Below are 16,175 nucleotides of genomic sequence, written 5' to 3' on the forward strand. Positions count from 1 at the left end.
TCATTCAATCAACCCGAATGCTCAGGGAAGGATCCCAGCAGAAACATCTCAACTAAGATGTGAAAGATCATGAGGAACTTGCTAGAAAAAAATATACAGACTGTTCCAAACAGAGGCAACGGTGTGTGCAAAGTCTCAGAAGCAAAGATGTTGGTGTTTTCATGGAACTGAAGCAAGACCTGCATGACCCTGCAGTGTAGAATATGAAAGGACACTGATAAACATTTGGATTGTACACTTAAAATGGATGAATGGGGTGGGGTGCGAATTATAGCTCACTAAAACTGCTTCAGAAAACAAAATGAGGAGGCAGCACTAGGGCCAGATGGCAGAGGAGCTTATAAGTCATCCCTCAGAGGTGGAAATTCATCCTGATGGTGGCAGCAGGAAGCCTTTGTAGGGACTGGTGTGAAGGGATTTGCTGCTGGGCAAGGAATGGAATGGAGGGGCAGAAGTGGGTATGGAGAGCACTGGAGTGAGAGTGAGATGGTAGTGCGGTCAGAGGAGAAGGCGCGGCATTGAAGTCATGTCCATGATTAGCTCCTGCTTTCTCACACTCACTGTGTTGCTTTGCAGAGACAATTTCCCTCTTTGGGCCTCAGTCTCCCCACCAGTCACAAGGGGATCACATGGTGCAGCTACTTTGGAAAAGTCTGGCAGGTCCTCAAAAGTTTAGTTTCCATATGACCCAGCAGTTCCACTCCTAAATAGATATATACCCAAGAGAAGTGAAAACATACTGGCCGGGCATAGTGGCTCATGCCGGTAATCCCGGCCGGCGGATCATGAGGTCAGGAGTTTGAGACCAGCCTGACCAACATGGTGAAACCCCGTCTCTACTAAAAATACAAAAATTAGCTGGGCGTGATGGCGTGCCCCTGTAATCCCAGCTACTCAGGAGGCTGAGGCAGGAGAATCGCTTGAACCTGGGAGGTGGAGGTTGCAGTGAGCCAGGATCATGCCATTGCACTCCAGTCTAGGTAACAGGGCGAGACTCCATCTCAAAAAAAAAAAAAAAAAAAAAAAAAAAAAAAATATGTCCAGATCAGGTGCGTTGGCTCACCTGATCTGGTTGAACCTGGGAGCCAGAGGTTGCAGTGAGCCGAGATCACACCACTGCACTCCAGCCTGGGCTACCGACTGGGCAACAAAGCAAGACTCTGTCTCAAAAGAAAAAAGAAAAAGAAAACATGTCTACACAAATACGTATACATGAATATTCATAGAGCATTATTCATAGTAGCCACAAGGTGGGAAACAACCCAAATGTCTATCAGCTAACAGATGGATAAATGAAATATGGTATAGCCATACAATGGCGTATTATTCAGCAGTAAAAAGAATAAAGTACTGACCAGGTGCAGAGGCTCATGCCAGTAATCCCTGCACTTTAGGAGGCTGAGGTGGGAGGATTGGTTGAGGCCAGGAGTTCCAGACTGGCCTGGCAACATAGCAAGACCCTGTCTCTACAAAAAATAAAGTTATCTGGGTATGGTGGCATATGCCTGTAGTCCCAGCTACTCAGGAGCCTGAGGCAGGAGGGTGGTTGCTTGAGCCCAGAAGTTGAAGATTACAGTGAGCCATGACTGTGCCACTGCACTCCAACCTGGGCAACCGATTGAGACCCTGTCTCTAAAACAGTAAAATAGGCTAGGCACAATGTCTCATTCCTGCATTCCAAGTACTTTGGGAGGCTGAAGCGGGAGGATCACTTGAGCCCGGGAGTTGCAGACCAGCTTAGGCAACATAGTGAGGCCTCGTCTCTACAAGAAAATGAAAAAAAAAATCAGCCAGGCATGGTGGCACATGCCTGTGGTCCCAGCTACTGAGGAGGCTGAGGTGGGAGGATTGCGTGAGCCCAGGAGGTCAAGGCTGCAGTGAGCCATCATTGCACCACTGCACTCCAGCCTGCAAGATAGAGCGAGACCCTGTCTCAAAACGATAAATAAATAATAATAAAGTAATCATCACTATTTTACCAGAATTTTTTTTTTGAGACAAAATCTTGCTCTGTCATCCAGGCTGGAGTGCAGTGGCGCGATCTTGGCTCACTGCAACCTCTGCCTCCCGGGTTCAAGCGATTCTCGTGCCTCAGCCTCCCGAGTAGCTGGGATTACAGGTGCGCACCACTGTGTCTGGCTAATTTTTTGATTTTTAGTAGAGAAGGGGTTTCACCATGTTGGCCAGGCTGGTCTCGAACTCCTGACCTCAGGTGATTCACCTGACTTGGCCTCCCAAAGTGCTGGGACTACAGGTGTGAGCCACTGCCCCGGCCCAGAATTTCTTAATGTATCTCCCAAAATCACTTTTTTGTGGGAGGGGAGGGAGCAGGGATGTTGGATATTTTCAAAGTAAATCACAAGTATATCATTTCACACATAAGTAGTAGGTATCATAACAGATATGGAATTTTTTACATATAACCCACAAGGCCATTATTTCACTCGATGCAAACATGCTTATACCTTAATATGTCCTAAGACTCAATCTGTGTTTGTATTTCCCTAATTGTCTTAAAATGTCTTTTCCACAGTGGATTTATTTGACTGAGGCTCCCAATGAGGCCCCCACGTGGCATTTGGTTGCTATATCTCTTAAATCTCTTATGTAACAGTTTTCCCTCCCTCCCTTTTTTTTTCAAGACATTCATTTGTCGAAGAAACCATGTTGTTTGTTGTCTCTGTAGAATTCTGTGAATCTCTGAAAATGCTATCTGAATGGGAAATTAAATCTTCAGATTGTTTTTCACTTTAAGGAAAGATTAAGGGGAATGAATTAGTGATAGATGCATGGAAAATTAAGCAAATGAAAAACCAAGCAGTACTTACTGCAGGAGAAACAATGTCTGGGGAGGGAATTATTATACTCACAGTACACTTCTTGAATCAGCTTGAATAATTGTTTCACAGTTCTAGTATTGTAAATGCAGAATAATGATATCAAAAAACTACAGAAAAATATGGAAAGTAATAGAAGAGCTACATTTTCGTATTATCTTCATAGTAGTCAATAGATTAACCCCCAAAACTGTAAATAATTAACATTAGCAGCATAAATCTGATGTGAAAATAGGATAAATACCAGAAGAAATAACCAGAAGTACCAGGAAGACTTGAAAATAATTACTTCCAGAAAGTGGGAATTGAGAGTGAAAGGGAATGGGGTAAGGATCTGCTGATTTTAAAGTGGCATCAGATTTCACAAAAACAAAAAACAAAAAAAAAAAACTCTTGGCCAGGTGTGGTGGCTCATGCCTGTAATCCCAGCACTTTGGGAGGCCAAGGCAGGCAGATCACTTGAGGTCAGGAGTTTGAGACCGGCCTGGCCAACATGGTGAAACCCCGTCTCTGCTAAAAATATAAAAATCAGCCAGGCGTGGTGGTGCATGCCTGTAGTCCCAGCTACTCGGGTGGCTGAGGCAGGAAAATGGCTTGAACTCAGGAGGCGGAGGTTACAGTGAGCTGAGATCGTGCCACTGCACTCCAGCCTGGGTGAAAGAGAGAGACTCTGTCTCAAAAAACAAACAAAAAACCTCTTTAAAAAGATCAGGTTTGTTTAGTTGGTGTTGGTGGAAGCTAAAATCTGAGAATTAGTAGGTTAAGACTCTAGGAACCCTTCAGGCTGAATTTGGCCAGTTGGTAAAAGAGTATAACTCCCTGTGCCCTCAAAGTTCAGGACAGTGGGCAGAGCACAGAGAAGGTTCACCAGCCTGCACTTTCTCCCACCTGTTCTCCCTTTTGTTTATTTTCTCATGCCTGCCAGAGCAACCAGCCAGAACGAAAATGCCAACCAACTGTCCTGGGCTTTGTCTAAGCAGGAGATTTCATCATTGCCAGCCCCATCTTCTTTGCCTTTTCTTTCTCTCTCTTTCCTTGGGGAGTCACAACAACTTTCAGCTCTGTTGGTTTGAAGTCAACAGAGATCCAAACTGGAGGGCCTATTTTCATGGACTCAATTAACTCCTAACACAGTAGAGGCTGCCTGGAAGGCCTGGGGTTTCCATCTCCCCCACTTTCCTCTCTCAGTTTCTTCCAGAGGGGCAGGAGGGTGTCATTACTATTAAGAGCACTGGTTCTGGCCAGGCGTGGTGACTCATGCCTGTAATCCTAGCACTTTGGGAGGGCGAGGCAGGCTGATCACTTGAGGCCAAGAGTTTGAGACCAGCCTGACCAACATGGCGAAACCCTGCCTCTACTAAAAATACAAAAGCAAGATTCCATCTCAAAACAAAGAGCACTAGTTCTAAAGTCAGGCCTGTGGCTTGGCCCCTTAGTTGCTGTATGACCTTTAACAAGTTATTGAACTTCTCTGAGCTTCAGCTTGCCAGCTGTATAATGAAAAACATAACACCTAGGGTTGTCATGAGAACTTAAAAAGAATAATGGTGTGTAGCATAGTTTTTGGCAGACCAAGTGCTTGGTAAACGGGAGATATTGACCATCTCTTGTATACTTGGAGTCACCTTCCATTTATCCCCACTGTCCCAGAGTCTCCAGAAGGAGGCTGGGAGCTCCATCTGGAGCTGAGATACTCCCCATCCACACCTGCGTGCCTCGTGTTCCCCGCTTACATTCACCTCCACCCCAGCCAGTCTCCTCTTTCCACAGGATCAGCTTTCACCTTGGCCTCTAGCCAAAGGGATCCTAATCTCTCTTGCATTTGTTTGGAATCTCAGAACGCCTGCCGGTTGGTGGTTTAGAAACGCGATGGGATTGGGGCCCCTGGTTCCAAAGAGGGCAGCCAGCAAGCAGCCAGATGGCCCTGCATGGACTGGGAGGTCAGGCATTCACACACCTGCCCTCCTCAGGAGAAACTGAGGAAGGGAACCGGGCCAGCTCTGAGCCTGTGGAGGGAATCTCAACATCGCCAAAGGAGGCTCCCAGCGAGTTCACAAGGGGAAGTGAGAGGAAGGATCCAGACTCCTCAGCTTCTGTAGGGGGCCCTAGGACTGCCTTCTGGCCAAAACTGCCCACAGGGGAACAGACACAGGTCCCCCAAAGGACGTTAGGATGCTGTCAGGAAGGGAAATGGTTATTGCAGAACCCTCCGAAATGTCAATTAGCTATATGTAGAATCAGGATCCAGTTAACTTCCTACAAGATTGTAACAACTGGCTGGATCTAACAAGATAAACAACAAACAAATGTAAAATCCTACATTAAGAGTCAATAAACCAGTTGTACGTGAAGAGATGGGAAGACCTTACTACTAGATCAATTGGGTAACAAAGTGATGTGGCTGCTAGAAACATTACTTCAGTGTGAGGCCGTATGAATGGAGTAGAATCCTGGAAAGGAGAGGTGAAGGTTCAGCTTTACTCCCAACGAGGTTCATTTCCAAGAGTCCTACTTTCAGGGGGGCGTTGTTGAACTGGTAAGAAGCAAACAGAGAAGAGATTCCACATGGTGAGAACCCAGAATCCTGTCCTGCAAGGAACAGCTGAAAAACTCAGAGTGTTTGTCCTAGAGAAAGAAGACTCTAGGGAAATGAGAGATGCCTTTACAATTCTGAAGTGGCTCCAACAAGGAAAACAGAACTGGTCAGGTCATGTGTGAAATGGGCAAGGCCTGCACCCTCTCCCAGAGTCAAGCAGCTGAATGTAGGCCCCACCATTTACCAGCCATTAGGGATGGACTATTCTTCAAACCGCAACATGTCAGACACAACTGGGAGGCTGAGTATTGCTTTTCTGTGAGAGCTAGAAGTAGGAAGCCATTGGGAGAGAGAGATCAGCTCAGCCCTAGGAAGAATTTTTTCTTTTTCTTTTTTAAGTGAAATTTAATTTTTTATTTGATGCTGGTCCTCTTTCTGTCACCCAGGCTGGAGTGCGGTGGTGCGACCTTGGCTCACTGCAACCTCTGGCTCCTGGAGTGAAGTGATCCTCCCACATAACCCTCCTGAGTATCTGGGACCCAGGTGCGCACCACCACACTTGGCTAATTTTTTTTTCTTTTTTTTTTGGTAGAGATGGGGTTTTGCCATGTTGCCCAGGCTGGTCTCGAACTCCTGGGTTCAAGCAGTCCTCCAGCCTTGGCCTCCCAAAGTGCTGGGAATATAGGCATGAGCCATTACACAGGCCAAATTTTCTTCTTCTTCTTCTTTTTTTTTTTTGTGACAGTCTCGCTCTATTGCCCAGTCTGGAGTACAGTGGTCATTGCACTCCAGTGACATGGCTTGTGGTCAATGAACAGAGTGGTCAATGCACTCCAATGACACTCCAGTGGCCATAGCTTACTGCAACCTTGACCTCCTGGGTTCAAATGATTCTCCGGCCTCAGCCTCTGGAGTAGGTAGGACTACAGGCATGTACCACCACGCCCGGTTAGTTTTTTTTTTTTTTTAAATTAAAAAAAGTCTCACCATCTTGCCCATGCTGGTCTTGAACTCCTGGGCTCAAAATGATCCTCCTCTCTAGGCCTCCCAAAGTGCTGGGATTACAGGAGTGAGCTACTGCACCCAGCCCTATCTCATTTTTGATAACCACATATATTTCCTGTGTGGATTTCTCCTAAAGAATTGAGCCTAATAGTGGATGTTTAGTATATCAAGAGGTGTTCAAAGAAAGACCAGGAACATTTTGACAGTGTCTACCAGCCCCATATGCAGACCCATAGATTTTACTACCATGCCTCGGCTAGGCAATTATCTGGTAGGTGCACTAGTGTATGTGCACAGTGATGTGTTAAGCAAGGAATGGCCCCTGCTCCATTATCCCTGTGAGCAAAAGGCTAGAAACAACCTATGTCCAATCACAGGGGACAGGATAAAGAACAATAACTAGCTGACCATATGCTGGAATTCTCAACAGTGGATACAAGAAATGATATAGATCTATAGATATTTACATGAAAAATGTGCCAGAATATATTGGAAAGTGAAAGAGAAAAAGGCAAATTACAGAAATGTGTACGGTGGCTGGGCATGGTGGCTGACGCCTGTAATTCCAACACTTTGGGGGGCCAAGGCGGGCTGATCACCTGAGGTCAGGAGTTCGAGACCACCCTGGCCAACATGGTGAAACCCTGTCTCCACTAAAAATATAAAAATTAGCCAGGCATGGTGTTGCATGCCTATAATCCCAGTTACTAGGGAGGCTGAGGCAGGAGAACCACTTGAACCTGGGAGGTGGAGGTTGCAGTGAGCCGAGATCACACTACTGCACTCCAGCCTGGGCGACAGAGCAAGACTCTGTCTCAAAAAAAAAAAAAATGTGTACAGTATGACATCATTTCTATTTAAGATGTACATGTAACTGTGCATTGAAAAGAATCTGAAGGACACATACCAAGCTGTAGGTAGGATTTACCTAAAAGGATTTAGGGATGTAAAGAGGTAGTGAGCTCCCCGTCCCATGAGGTATGCAAGTAGAGGCTAGCTGCCCCGTTTTCAGGGATGCTGCAGAAGGCATTTCCACATCTCTCAGAGATGACCTCGGTTCCACTCTGAGCCCTGAGAATCCCTGAGCGAGGGGAAGTCAGGGTTGAGAGAAGAGTCCACCCCTAAGGGGAAAGAGTTAAGCAGGGCTGCGCTCCTGTGGGCGGGCTCGCGATCGGCAGCGCCGGGCTCTGTTAGCCGAGTCTGAGCATCTCGGAGGATGCGGCGCAGCGAGCGGCTGCAGGGACGCGCGCAAGGTGAACACGGGGGCTGCGGCGCGCAGGTGAGGAGCTGGCCCAGGGAGGGGGCGATGGCGGGACCCCGGCGGGGAGCGTGGCCTGCTGCCCCCGTCGCGGGCGCAGGCGACCAGGCCTGCACGGCGCCCACCCCAATCCAGGACACTGCGGGAAGGCGCGGAGCCAGGGAGAGAGGAGACGGAGGAGGAGGAGGAGGAGGAGAGGTAACCCGAGATGGACCAGCTCCGAGGCTGCCCTGCAACGGCCTCGCCCTGCCCCCAGGCCGGCCTCTCCCCAGTCCCTGCGGCAGAGAGATCCGCCACCCCCCACAGCCTCTCCAGCAGAGTGGGAGCCCAGGGCTGGGCAAGCCCCCGCCTTGTCCGCAGGTGCCCACATCTCTTGGGTTGGCAGTGGTAGGCAGATGGCATGTTTATCTTTGGAGGCCCCATTCAGCCGTTTTCTCGGCAAAGCTTTTTAGACCTCCTGTGGAAGATGAGCCTCCGTGGGTTTCACAACCCCGATTGTGTCCACTCAGCTGTGTGACCTTGGGGGAGTTGCTCACCCTTTCTGAACCCCCGTTTCTTCCCCCTGTGAAACGGCTAATACCGCACCTTGTATTGGGAGGGCGGAATGACGTGTTGCAAAGCTTAGCACAGGAGTCTTAACTGGGGAAGAACTAAACACAGGAGCACTGTTTTTAGCCAGTACCTGTGTTAGGGGCCTCTCAGCACACCCCTACTCCCAACCCTGGAGCAAAGCCCTGTCTCTGGGCCCCCGGCACCTAGCCTAGACCAGGAGCAGCCCACGGGGCTCCGTGAATGTTTGAGAAATGAACTAACAAGGCTTTAAGACAGAGTCTAAACTTGAGTTTGGAGGATGAGACTCAAAGGTCTTTGAACCCCTTGAAATTGTTCACAACTTTCGGTGAGCCTGGGTCTTTTCCCTGGGAGAGCACCAGGGGTTTTCAGTGGCTTCTTAAGGTGTCTGTGAGCCACCATGGGTTAAGAGCCGGGAAGCTTTGGGGACAGCTGCTTCCCAGAGAGGAAAAGAGCAGGGCCTCTGCCGCCAAACACACCCAGGCTTCAGCGCTCGCACCCTCCATGAACCCTCTCCTGGTGGTGGGGCCCCTTCCTGCCTCCCTGGCCCACCGACAGGCTCTCGAGAACAGGAACTTTTAGGGGATATCCACCTGGGGCCAGGTATATACTGGAGGCTGCAGGTTTGAAATAAGAGGCAGGAGATTATTACAGAATCAGACCAGGGTGACAAGTGCCCAGGAAGATGAGGGAAGGAAGGCGGGAAGAGGAATGTCTAAGCCGAAACAAGCCACCATCCTATCTTACCTGGGTGTTTACACTGGCCTGTCTCCCCTGCCCCCCCGCCTTTTTTTTTTTTTTTTTTTTTTTTTGAGATGGAGTCTTGCTCTGTCGCCCAGTTTGGAGTGCAGTGGTGCAATCTTGGCTCACCACAACCTCCACCTCCTGGGTTCAAGTGATTCTCCTGCCTCAGCCTTCCGCGTAGCTGGGATTATAGGCACACGCCACCATGCCTGGATAGTTTTTGTATTTTTAGTAATGATGGGGTTTCACCATGTTGGACAGGCTGGTCTCCAACTCCTGACCTCAAGCGATCCACCCACCTAGGCCTCCCAAAGTGCTGGGATTACAGGTGTGAGCCACAGCACCTGGCATCTCTCCGTTTTTTAAAACACGAATAAGGCTTTTTCATCCCCGTGCTTCCCATCCCCACTAGCTGCCTGTGGCATGTGGAATAAAATTCAGGTGCCCTGTCATGGCCTACAAGACACCTGTGACCTCACCTCCGCCTTCCTGATATTCATTTCCTGTGCTCCAGCCACACTCGTGTTCTTTTTTGTTTAGACAGAGTCTGACTCTCACCCAGGCCGGAGTGCAATGGCACAATCTCAGCTCACTGCAACCTCTGCCTCCCGAGTTCAAGCAATTCTCCTGCCTCAGCCTCCCGAGTAGCTGAGATTACAGGTGTGTGCCACCTCACCTGGCTAATTTTTTTGTATTTTTTAGTAGAGACGGGGTTTCACCATGTTGGCCAGGCTGGTCTCAAACTCCTGACCTCAAGTGATACACCAGCCTCAGCCTCCCAACGTGCTGGGATTACAGGCGTGAGCCACTGGGCCCAGCCCACACTCCTGTTCTTATTTCTTGAACTCACCCAACTCATTCCTGCCTCAGAGCCTCTGTACTTGCTGTTCCCTCTGCCAAATGCCTTTTCCCCAAATGTTCAAACAGCTGACTCCTTCCTTCCTTCTTTCCCTCCCTCCCCTTTTTTTTTTTTTTTTTTTGACGGAGTCTCATTCGGTCGCCCAGGCTGGAGTACAGTGGCACGATCTCGGCTCACTGCAAGCTCCGCCTCCCGGGTTCACACCATTCTCCTGCCTTAGCCTCCCGAGTAGCTGGGACTACAGGCGCCCACCACCACGCCCCGCTAATTTTTTTTTTGTATTTTTAGTAGAGACGCGGTTTCGCTGTATTAGCCAGGATGGTCTCGATCTCCTGACCTCATGATCCGCCCGCCTCGGCCTCCTAAAGTGCTGGGATTACAGGCGTGGGCCACCGCGCCCGGCAGCTCTTTCTTATTCAGCATTTAGCTTAAATGTCACCTCAGAGAGGACATTCTGGTACCCCTATGTAAATGGCCTCTCATCCATCTCTTAGCCCTGTTTTATTTTCTTCATAGCTCATCTTATTTAAAATTATGGATTGTCTGTCTCTCCCCTAGAATGCCGTTCACCAGGGCAGTCTCGTCAGTCTTGTTCACTGCTTTATCATGAGGGCCTGGCACATAGTGTGTGTTCAAATTATTTGTTGAAATAGTTAAGGGGAATGGAGAGACAGAAAGGTTTCTGGACAGAGGGAAAAGTGAAAGGGTTCTAATACTTGTCAAGCGTCAGGTATGAACCTCGCCCATATGTGTTTGGTTATTTGTCTCATAAGAGCCCCCTTGAGTTAGGCATGCTTATTATCCCCATTTTACTGATGGGAAAACTATGACGCAGAGAGGTAAAATGACTCTCTCAGGAAATGAAGACACTGGGATTCAAACTCAGGCCCCTCCCCAAAGGCCGGTGCATATTCCTCTCCCTCTCCACCTCTCTCATTTTTGAAGTGGGCCTTTAGGAATAACATTTCAGGCTGGGCGCAGTGGCTCATGGCTGTAATCCCAGCACTTTAGGAGGCCAAGATGGGCGGATCACCTGAGGTCAGGAGTTCAAGACCAGCCTGGCCAACATGGCGAAACCCCATCTCTATTAAAAATATAAAAATTAGCCAAGTGTGGTGGCACATGTCTGTAACCCCAGCTACTCGGGAGGCTGAGGCAGGAGAATCACTTGAACCTGGGAGGTGGAGGTTGCAGTGAGCCAAGATCACGCCACTGCACTCCAGCCTGAGCGACAGAGCAAGACTCCGTCTCAAAAAAAAAAAAACAGGATTTCAGCAAGTGAAGGGGAAGGGAGAGAGCATTCCCTGCTGACAGAACAGCAGAAGCAAAGGCATGGGAGTCACACAGTCCAGTGAGTGTTGGAGGACAGATGAACAGCCTGTGGTGGCCAGGGTCTTGGAAGGCCAGGAGAGGAGTTTATGTTCTTTCCTGAGGGAAATGGGGAGCCACTGAAGGTTTTAAAGCAGGGCAAGTGCCACGTCCAGCAATTTTAAAAGCAGAGAAGCTGCTGCCTTGCGTTGCTTTTCTTTCCTGCCAGCCCCTTGAGGAAGGCATGGGGGCCCCCAGCCCTCACATGTCATTCCATGCCCTGTTTTTTTTTTAGGCTCATCCAGTGAGGACTGGAAGGTGGGGGCTTTAGGCCCAGGCATCGGAGTAGACCATGGCCTCCAGCCCATGGGGCTGTGTATGTGGCCTTCTGCTGTTGTTGCTGCTGCCACTCCTGGGGACTGGCCCTGCCCTGGGGCGGGGCTTTCCCAGGCCACTTGAAAACTCCGAAATCCCTATGATCCCTGGAGCCCACCCTAAGGGCTCTGTGGGCTCAGAGCCCCAGGCCTTTGACGTCTTCCTGGAGAACCCCAGAGCTGAGAGTCACAGGAATTCTGATGTCCGCCACGCCCCTGCTGAAGAGATGCCTGAGAAGTCTGTAGCCTCTCCCCTTGGCCCAGCCCTGTACGGACCCAAAGCAGCCCAAGGAGCTCGGAGAGAACGACTCCCAGTAACTGATGACCTCCAGATGGCTCGAGGACCAAGCTCCCACAGGTGGACAGGACCTCTGGACTCACAAGAGCTTTTGGAGCAAGAAGCAGTGGCTCCCCACCCAGTGGGCCACCCTCATCTCAGTTTCATCCCCACAACTCCCAGACTTCAACTCAGGGTAGCCACAGTTCCTCCCTCCCTGCAGCATGAAGGCCAAGAGGGACAGTGGCCACCTAGAGATGAGGGTCTGAAAGCCAAAACTAAGAGCAGGGTCCCACCCACTTCTCCCTCAGACCACCAGGGCCCACCCCACACCCTTCTTCCCCACTCAGGTACTGTCAAGAGGCCAGTGCTGGAAGGACAGGGTGGGTTTGAGGAACATTTCCACGAGGCAGCTCAAGGCCCCCTCTTCACCCAGCAGGATCCAGCAGCCCCTGATGTTGGCTCGGTACCCCCAGTTGAGGTGGTGTACTCTCAGGAGCCAGGGGCCCAGCCAGACTTGGCATTGGCCAGAAGCCTTCCTCCTGCTGAGGAGCTGCCGGTTGAGACCCCCAAGAGGGCTGGCGCTGAGGTGTCCTGGGAAGTCAGCTCCCCAGGTCCCCCGCCCAAGCAGGCTGACCTCCCTGATGCTAAGGATTCACCAGGACCCCAGCCCACGGATCCACCCGCCTCAGAGGCTCCTGATGGGCCATCTAAGCCAGGTGGGTATCAATGAGCATGCTGAGCGATGTTCCGGGGCAGCTGGATGCCTCAATTTTGTTTGACCCTGGGTCCCTCTAGGTCTCATTTTCCTCTTTGTGGCAAATGAGGGTGATTGTGACTCAATCCTGAGGGACTAGGAGGACCATAGGAGGGTCAGGTAAGGTGATGACTGCTTTGTCATTTCAGAGATAGCAGCAATGAATGGAGCAGACCCCATCTCCCCACAGCGGGTGAGAGGAGCCGTGGAGGCCCCAGGCACCCCCAAGTCTCTCATCCCTGGTCCCTCAGACCCTGGCCCAGCTGCAAACCGAACAGAGAGCCCCATGGGGGCCCTGCAGCCAGGTGAGAGCATGGCTGCGGTGTGGGGAGAGGGAGTGCTCTGTCTAGTAACTGAGAACCTCTGTTGGGGGTGTGTGAGGGGTGGAGGGTGGGGAATGAATGGAGACAATCACCTTCTTAAAGGAGTTGCCCAGGGCCTCCTTCAAACAACCTAGGATAATAAATTCATATTCACTGGGAAATCTGGGAGAAGTCATTTGCCCTTTTGGGGCTAGAATGTTCTAATATGTAACATGGATATGTTTAGAACAAAAAAATATATAAAAATTAGTTGGGCATGCTGGTACATGCCTGTAGTCCCAGCTATTCCGGAGGCTGAGGTGGGAGATCACTTGACCTGGAGGTCAAGGCTGCAGTGAGCCCGCATTGCACCACTGCACACCAGCCTGGATGAGAGTGAGAACCTGTCAAAAAAAAAAAAAAAAAAAAATTCCAATGCCCCAGCCACGTCCCAAGAAATTCTTATTCCTTGGTCTCCAGAAGATTCTAATATGCAGCCCATGTGTTGAACTGCTGGGGTACTACCTCCCTGATAGTAGCATTAATAAAAATGATAGCTGACATCCATTTAGCACTTACTGGATGTTGGTCACCAGGCTAAACATTTCATCTTCTTCACAACGCAGTGAGGCAGGTGCTGTTATCTCCATTTTGCAGATTTGCTTGGAAAAGTTAAATGACTTGCCAGCCACACTAGAGGGTGATAGAAAATCAAAAGCACTTTTCAAATGGCTATTTTAATATTGTTATAATTGCAGATGAAGCCGAAGAGTGGCCGGGGCGCCCCCAAAGCCATCCCCCAGCACCCCCAGTCCAGGCCCCCTCGACGTCACGCCGGGGCCTCATTCGAGTCACTACGCAGCGAGCCCTGGGCCAGCCTCCCCCTCCGGAGCCCACAGCCAGCTCCATGGCTTCAGCCCCAGCCTCCAGCCCCCCAGCCAACGCCACTGCACCCCCGCTACGCTGGGGCCCCCTTCGGCGGGTCCTGAGCTTCTCCTGGGAGCTGCACGTCTACGGGGTGGGGGTACTTTTTCTGCTGCCCGCGTTGTTGGCGCTGGCTGCGCTGGCAGCCGCCCCAGCAGGGCCCCGGCTGGCATTGGTGGCCGCGGTGCTGGTGCTTGTGGCTTCGGGGCTGCGATCCGCCTACATGCTTACCGACCCTTACGGCTCGCAGGCGCGGCTGGGTGTTCGCGGGGGCCTGGTGCTCTACAACCTGCCCTTCCCCTTGCTGCTCACAGCGCTGGCGGCCCTGACTCTGCTCGGCCTGGGCGCGGGGCTGCCGCCACCGCTGCAAAACCCACTCCTGCTGGGAGCAGTGGCGTTGGTGCATGGTGTAGGGTTGCTCGCGACAGACCTGCTGTCCACATGGTCTGTGGTCAACCTCCTGACGCAGGGCTTGTCGTGCGCCTGGGGCGCGGCCGTGGCTCTGGGCACGCTCTGCCTGTGCCGTCGCCGCCTGCTGGACGGCCCACGGGGCTGGGATGCCAGCCCGGGCCCTCGGCTGTTGGCCGTGGCGGGCGCGCTGGGGCTGCTGGCTAGCGGCTTGCAGCTGGCGGCTGCGCTCTGGCTGTACCCGGGCCCAGGCCGCGTGGGCCGCTTCTCGTGGGCCTGGTGGGGTGTCCACTTCTGGCTGCGCCTCCTGGAGCTGACATGGGCGCTGGCCCTGGCGTTGGCCGCGGTGGCTGCCGCGAGACCCAGGCCGCCCACGGAGCACGCTTGCTGGGCTAAACTGATGCGTCTGGCGTGCCCGGCGCCGTCGGGCAAGAGCGAGGTGCCGGAGCGACCCAATAACTGCTATGCAGGGCCCAGCAACGTTGGTGCAGGCAGCTTGGACATCGGCAAGAGCCTCATCCGCAACCCGGCGGAGAGTGGGCAGCTGGCCACGCCCAGTTCAGGCGCCTGGGGCTCGGCTGCGTCGTTGGGTCGCGGACCCCAGGGTGGCCCGGGACTGTCTCGCAACGGTGTGGGACCGGCGCCATCTCTGAGCGAGCTGGATCTGCGGCCGCCATCGCCCATCAACCTGAGCCGCAGCATCGACGCCGCGCTCTTCCGCGAGCACCTGGTGCGAGACAGTGTGTTCCAGCGCTGCGGCCTCCGCGGCCTGGCTTCCCCGCCGCCTGGAGGCGCTCTGCGGCCTCGCCGGGGCAGCCATCCCAAAGCCGAGCTAGACGACGCTGGCTCCTCGCTCCTCCGCGGCCGCTGCAGGTCGCTCAGCGACGTGCGCGTGCGCGGGCCGGTCCCACAGCACGTAGTGGAAGAACCCGACGGGGCAGCCGCTGCGGCTTCTGGCAGCTCCCTGGACAGCTTCTCCAGGGGCTCACTCAAGATCAGTTGGAACCCCTGGCGCCACGGGCTGTCATCAGTGGACAGTCTGCCCCTAGATGAGTTGCCCAGCACGGTACAGCTACTGCCTGCCCCGACCCCAGCCCCTGACTCTACCGCCGCTCGGCCGGGGGACGGCCAGGGAGAGGTCCACCCGCGCGGCAAGCCTGGGGAATCCCGCAGCGCCTCCAGTGATACCATCGAGCTTTGAGGAGCGGTCCTGACGCAGGGCCAGGACCCTGCCCGATGCCCATATGGCATGGCCTACTTGGACAGTTGAGCCTTTAAAAAATGGGCATCCTGGCCGGGCGCGGTGGCTCACGCCAGGAATCCCAGCACTTTGGGAGGCCGAGGTGGGTGGATCACGAGGTCAGGAGTTCGAGACCAGCCTCCTGGTCTCGAACATAGTGAAACCCTCGTCTCTACTAAAAATACAAAAAAATTAGCCAGGTGGCACACGCCTGTAGTCCCAGCTACTCGGGAGGCTGAAGCAGGAGAATCGCTTGAACTCGAGAGGCAGAGGTTGCAGTGAGCCGAGACCACGCCATTGCACTCCAGCCTGGGTGACAGAGTGAGACTCCGTCTCAAAAAAAAAAAAAAAAAAAAAAAAGGCATCCCCAGGCCTCTACCTGACGGCAACCCCCGGGGGACAGCCAGGTTTGAACTCACCCCACCCCCGTGCCGTTTTTTGCTTTTAATATTTGTATTTTTTTTCAGCCGGCATTTTGCACAGAGGCCGTGTCTTATGCGGAATACAGGGTTGGGTGTGCATGGATTCGGGCATGAAGAACAGGGAGCAGTTGTCCCAGACTCCCCAACGTGAAGTGATGAGCCTGGCTTGTCTAGATTGTCCTCTTTGTGCCAAAGAAATAAACCCTTAGGACTTGGCTCATGCTTCCCTCTGGCCATGCCAGGATCCTGTACTCATAGGAGGAAGGAGAGACTGGAGGCCCTGCCTCCCAGTCATTCTAAGTCCTGTGTATTGGACGGAGAGGAGGACTCCGAGGAAAGGTTGCTTGAGGCTTG

General features: G+C 52.2%; 1 protein-coding gene across 4 annotated transcripts; it reads left to right on the top strand.

Moving 5' to 3' along the window:
• The first annotated feature begins 7,455 nt into the window (after positions 1–7,455).
• On the top strand, positions 7,456–16,034 carry PRRT3 (proline rich transmembrane protein 3). Of its 4 annotated transcripts, none has more exons than XM_024245028.3 (5): positions 7,456–7,657; positions 11,413–11,964; positions 12,205–12,487; positions 12,675–12,830; positions 13,586–16,034. In XM_024245028.3, exons 2-5 carry the CDS (start codon positions 11,470–11,472, stop codon positions 15,358–15,360), a joined length of 2,709 nt encoding a protein of 902 aa, XP_024100796.3. In that variant the 5' UTR covers positions 7,456–7,657; positions 11,413–11,469; the 3' UTR covers positions 15,361–16,034. The 4 variants fall into 4 exon arrangements, with proteins under 4 accessions (XP_024100796.3, XP_054407721.2, XP_002813497.3 ...); XM_054551746.2 differs by having other exon boundaries at positions 12,208–12,487; XM_002813451.5 differs by having other exon boundaries at positions 7,460–7,657; positions 11,413–12,487.
• The last annotated feature ends 141 nt before the right edge of the window (positions 16,035–16,175 follow it).

The sequence above is a fragment of the Pongo abelii genome, chromosome 2 (assembly GCF_028885655.2).
Source record: "Pongo abelii isolate AG06213 chromosome 2, NHGRI_mPonAbe1-v2.0_pri, whole genome shotgun sequence".
Classification (NCBI taxonomy): domain Eukaryota; kingdom Metazoa; phylum Chordata; class Mammalia; order Primates; family Hominidae; genus Pongo; species Pongo abelii.

Bases quoted from the DNA above. Each gene is read 5' to 3' on its own strand.
- PRRT3 (XM_002813451.5), top strand. From the start codon at position 11,470: ATGGCCTCCAGCCCATGGGGCTGTGTATGTGGCCTTCTGCTGTTGTTG. The intron at 12,488-12,674 runs GTGGGTATCAAT...TTGTCATTTCAG, and splicing joins TGATGGGCCATCTAAGCCAG to AGATAGCAGCAATGAATGGA. The intron at 12,831-13,585 runs GTGAGAGCATGG...TTATAATTGCAG, and splicing joins CATGGGGGCCCTGCAGCCAG to ATGAAGCCGAAGAGTGGCCG.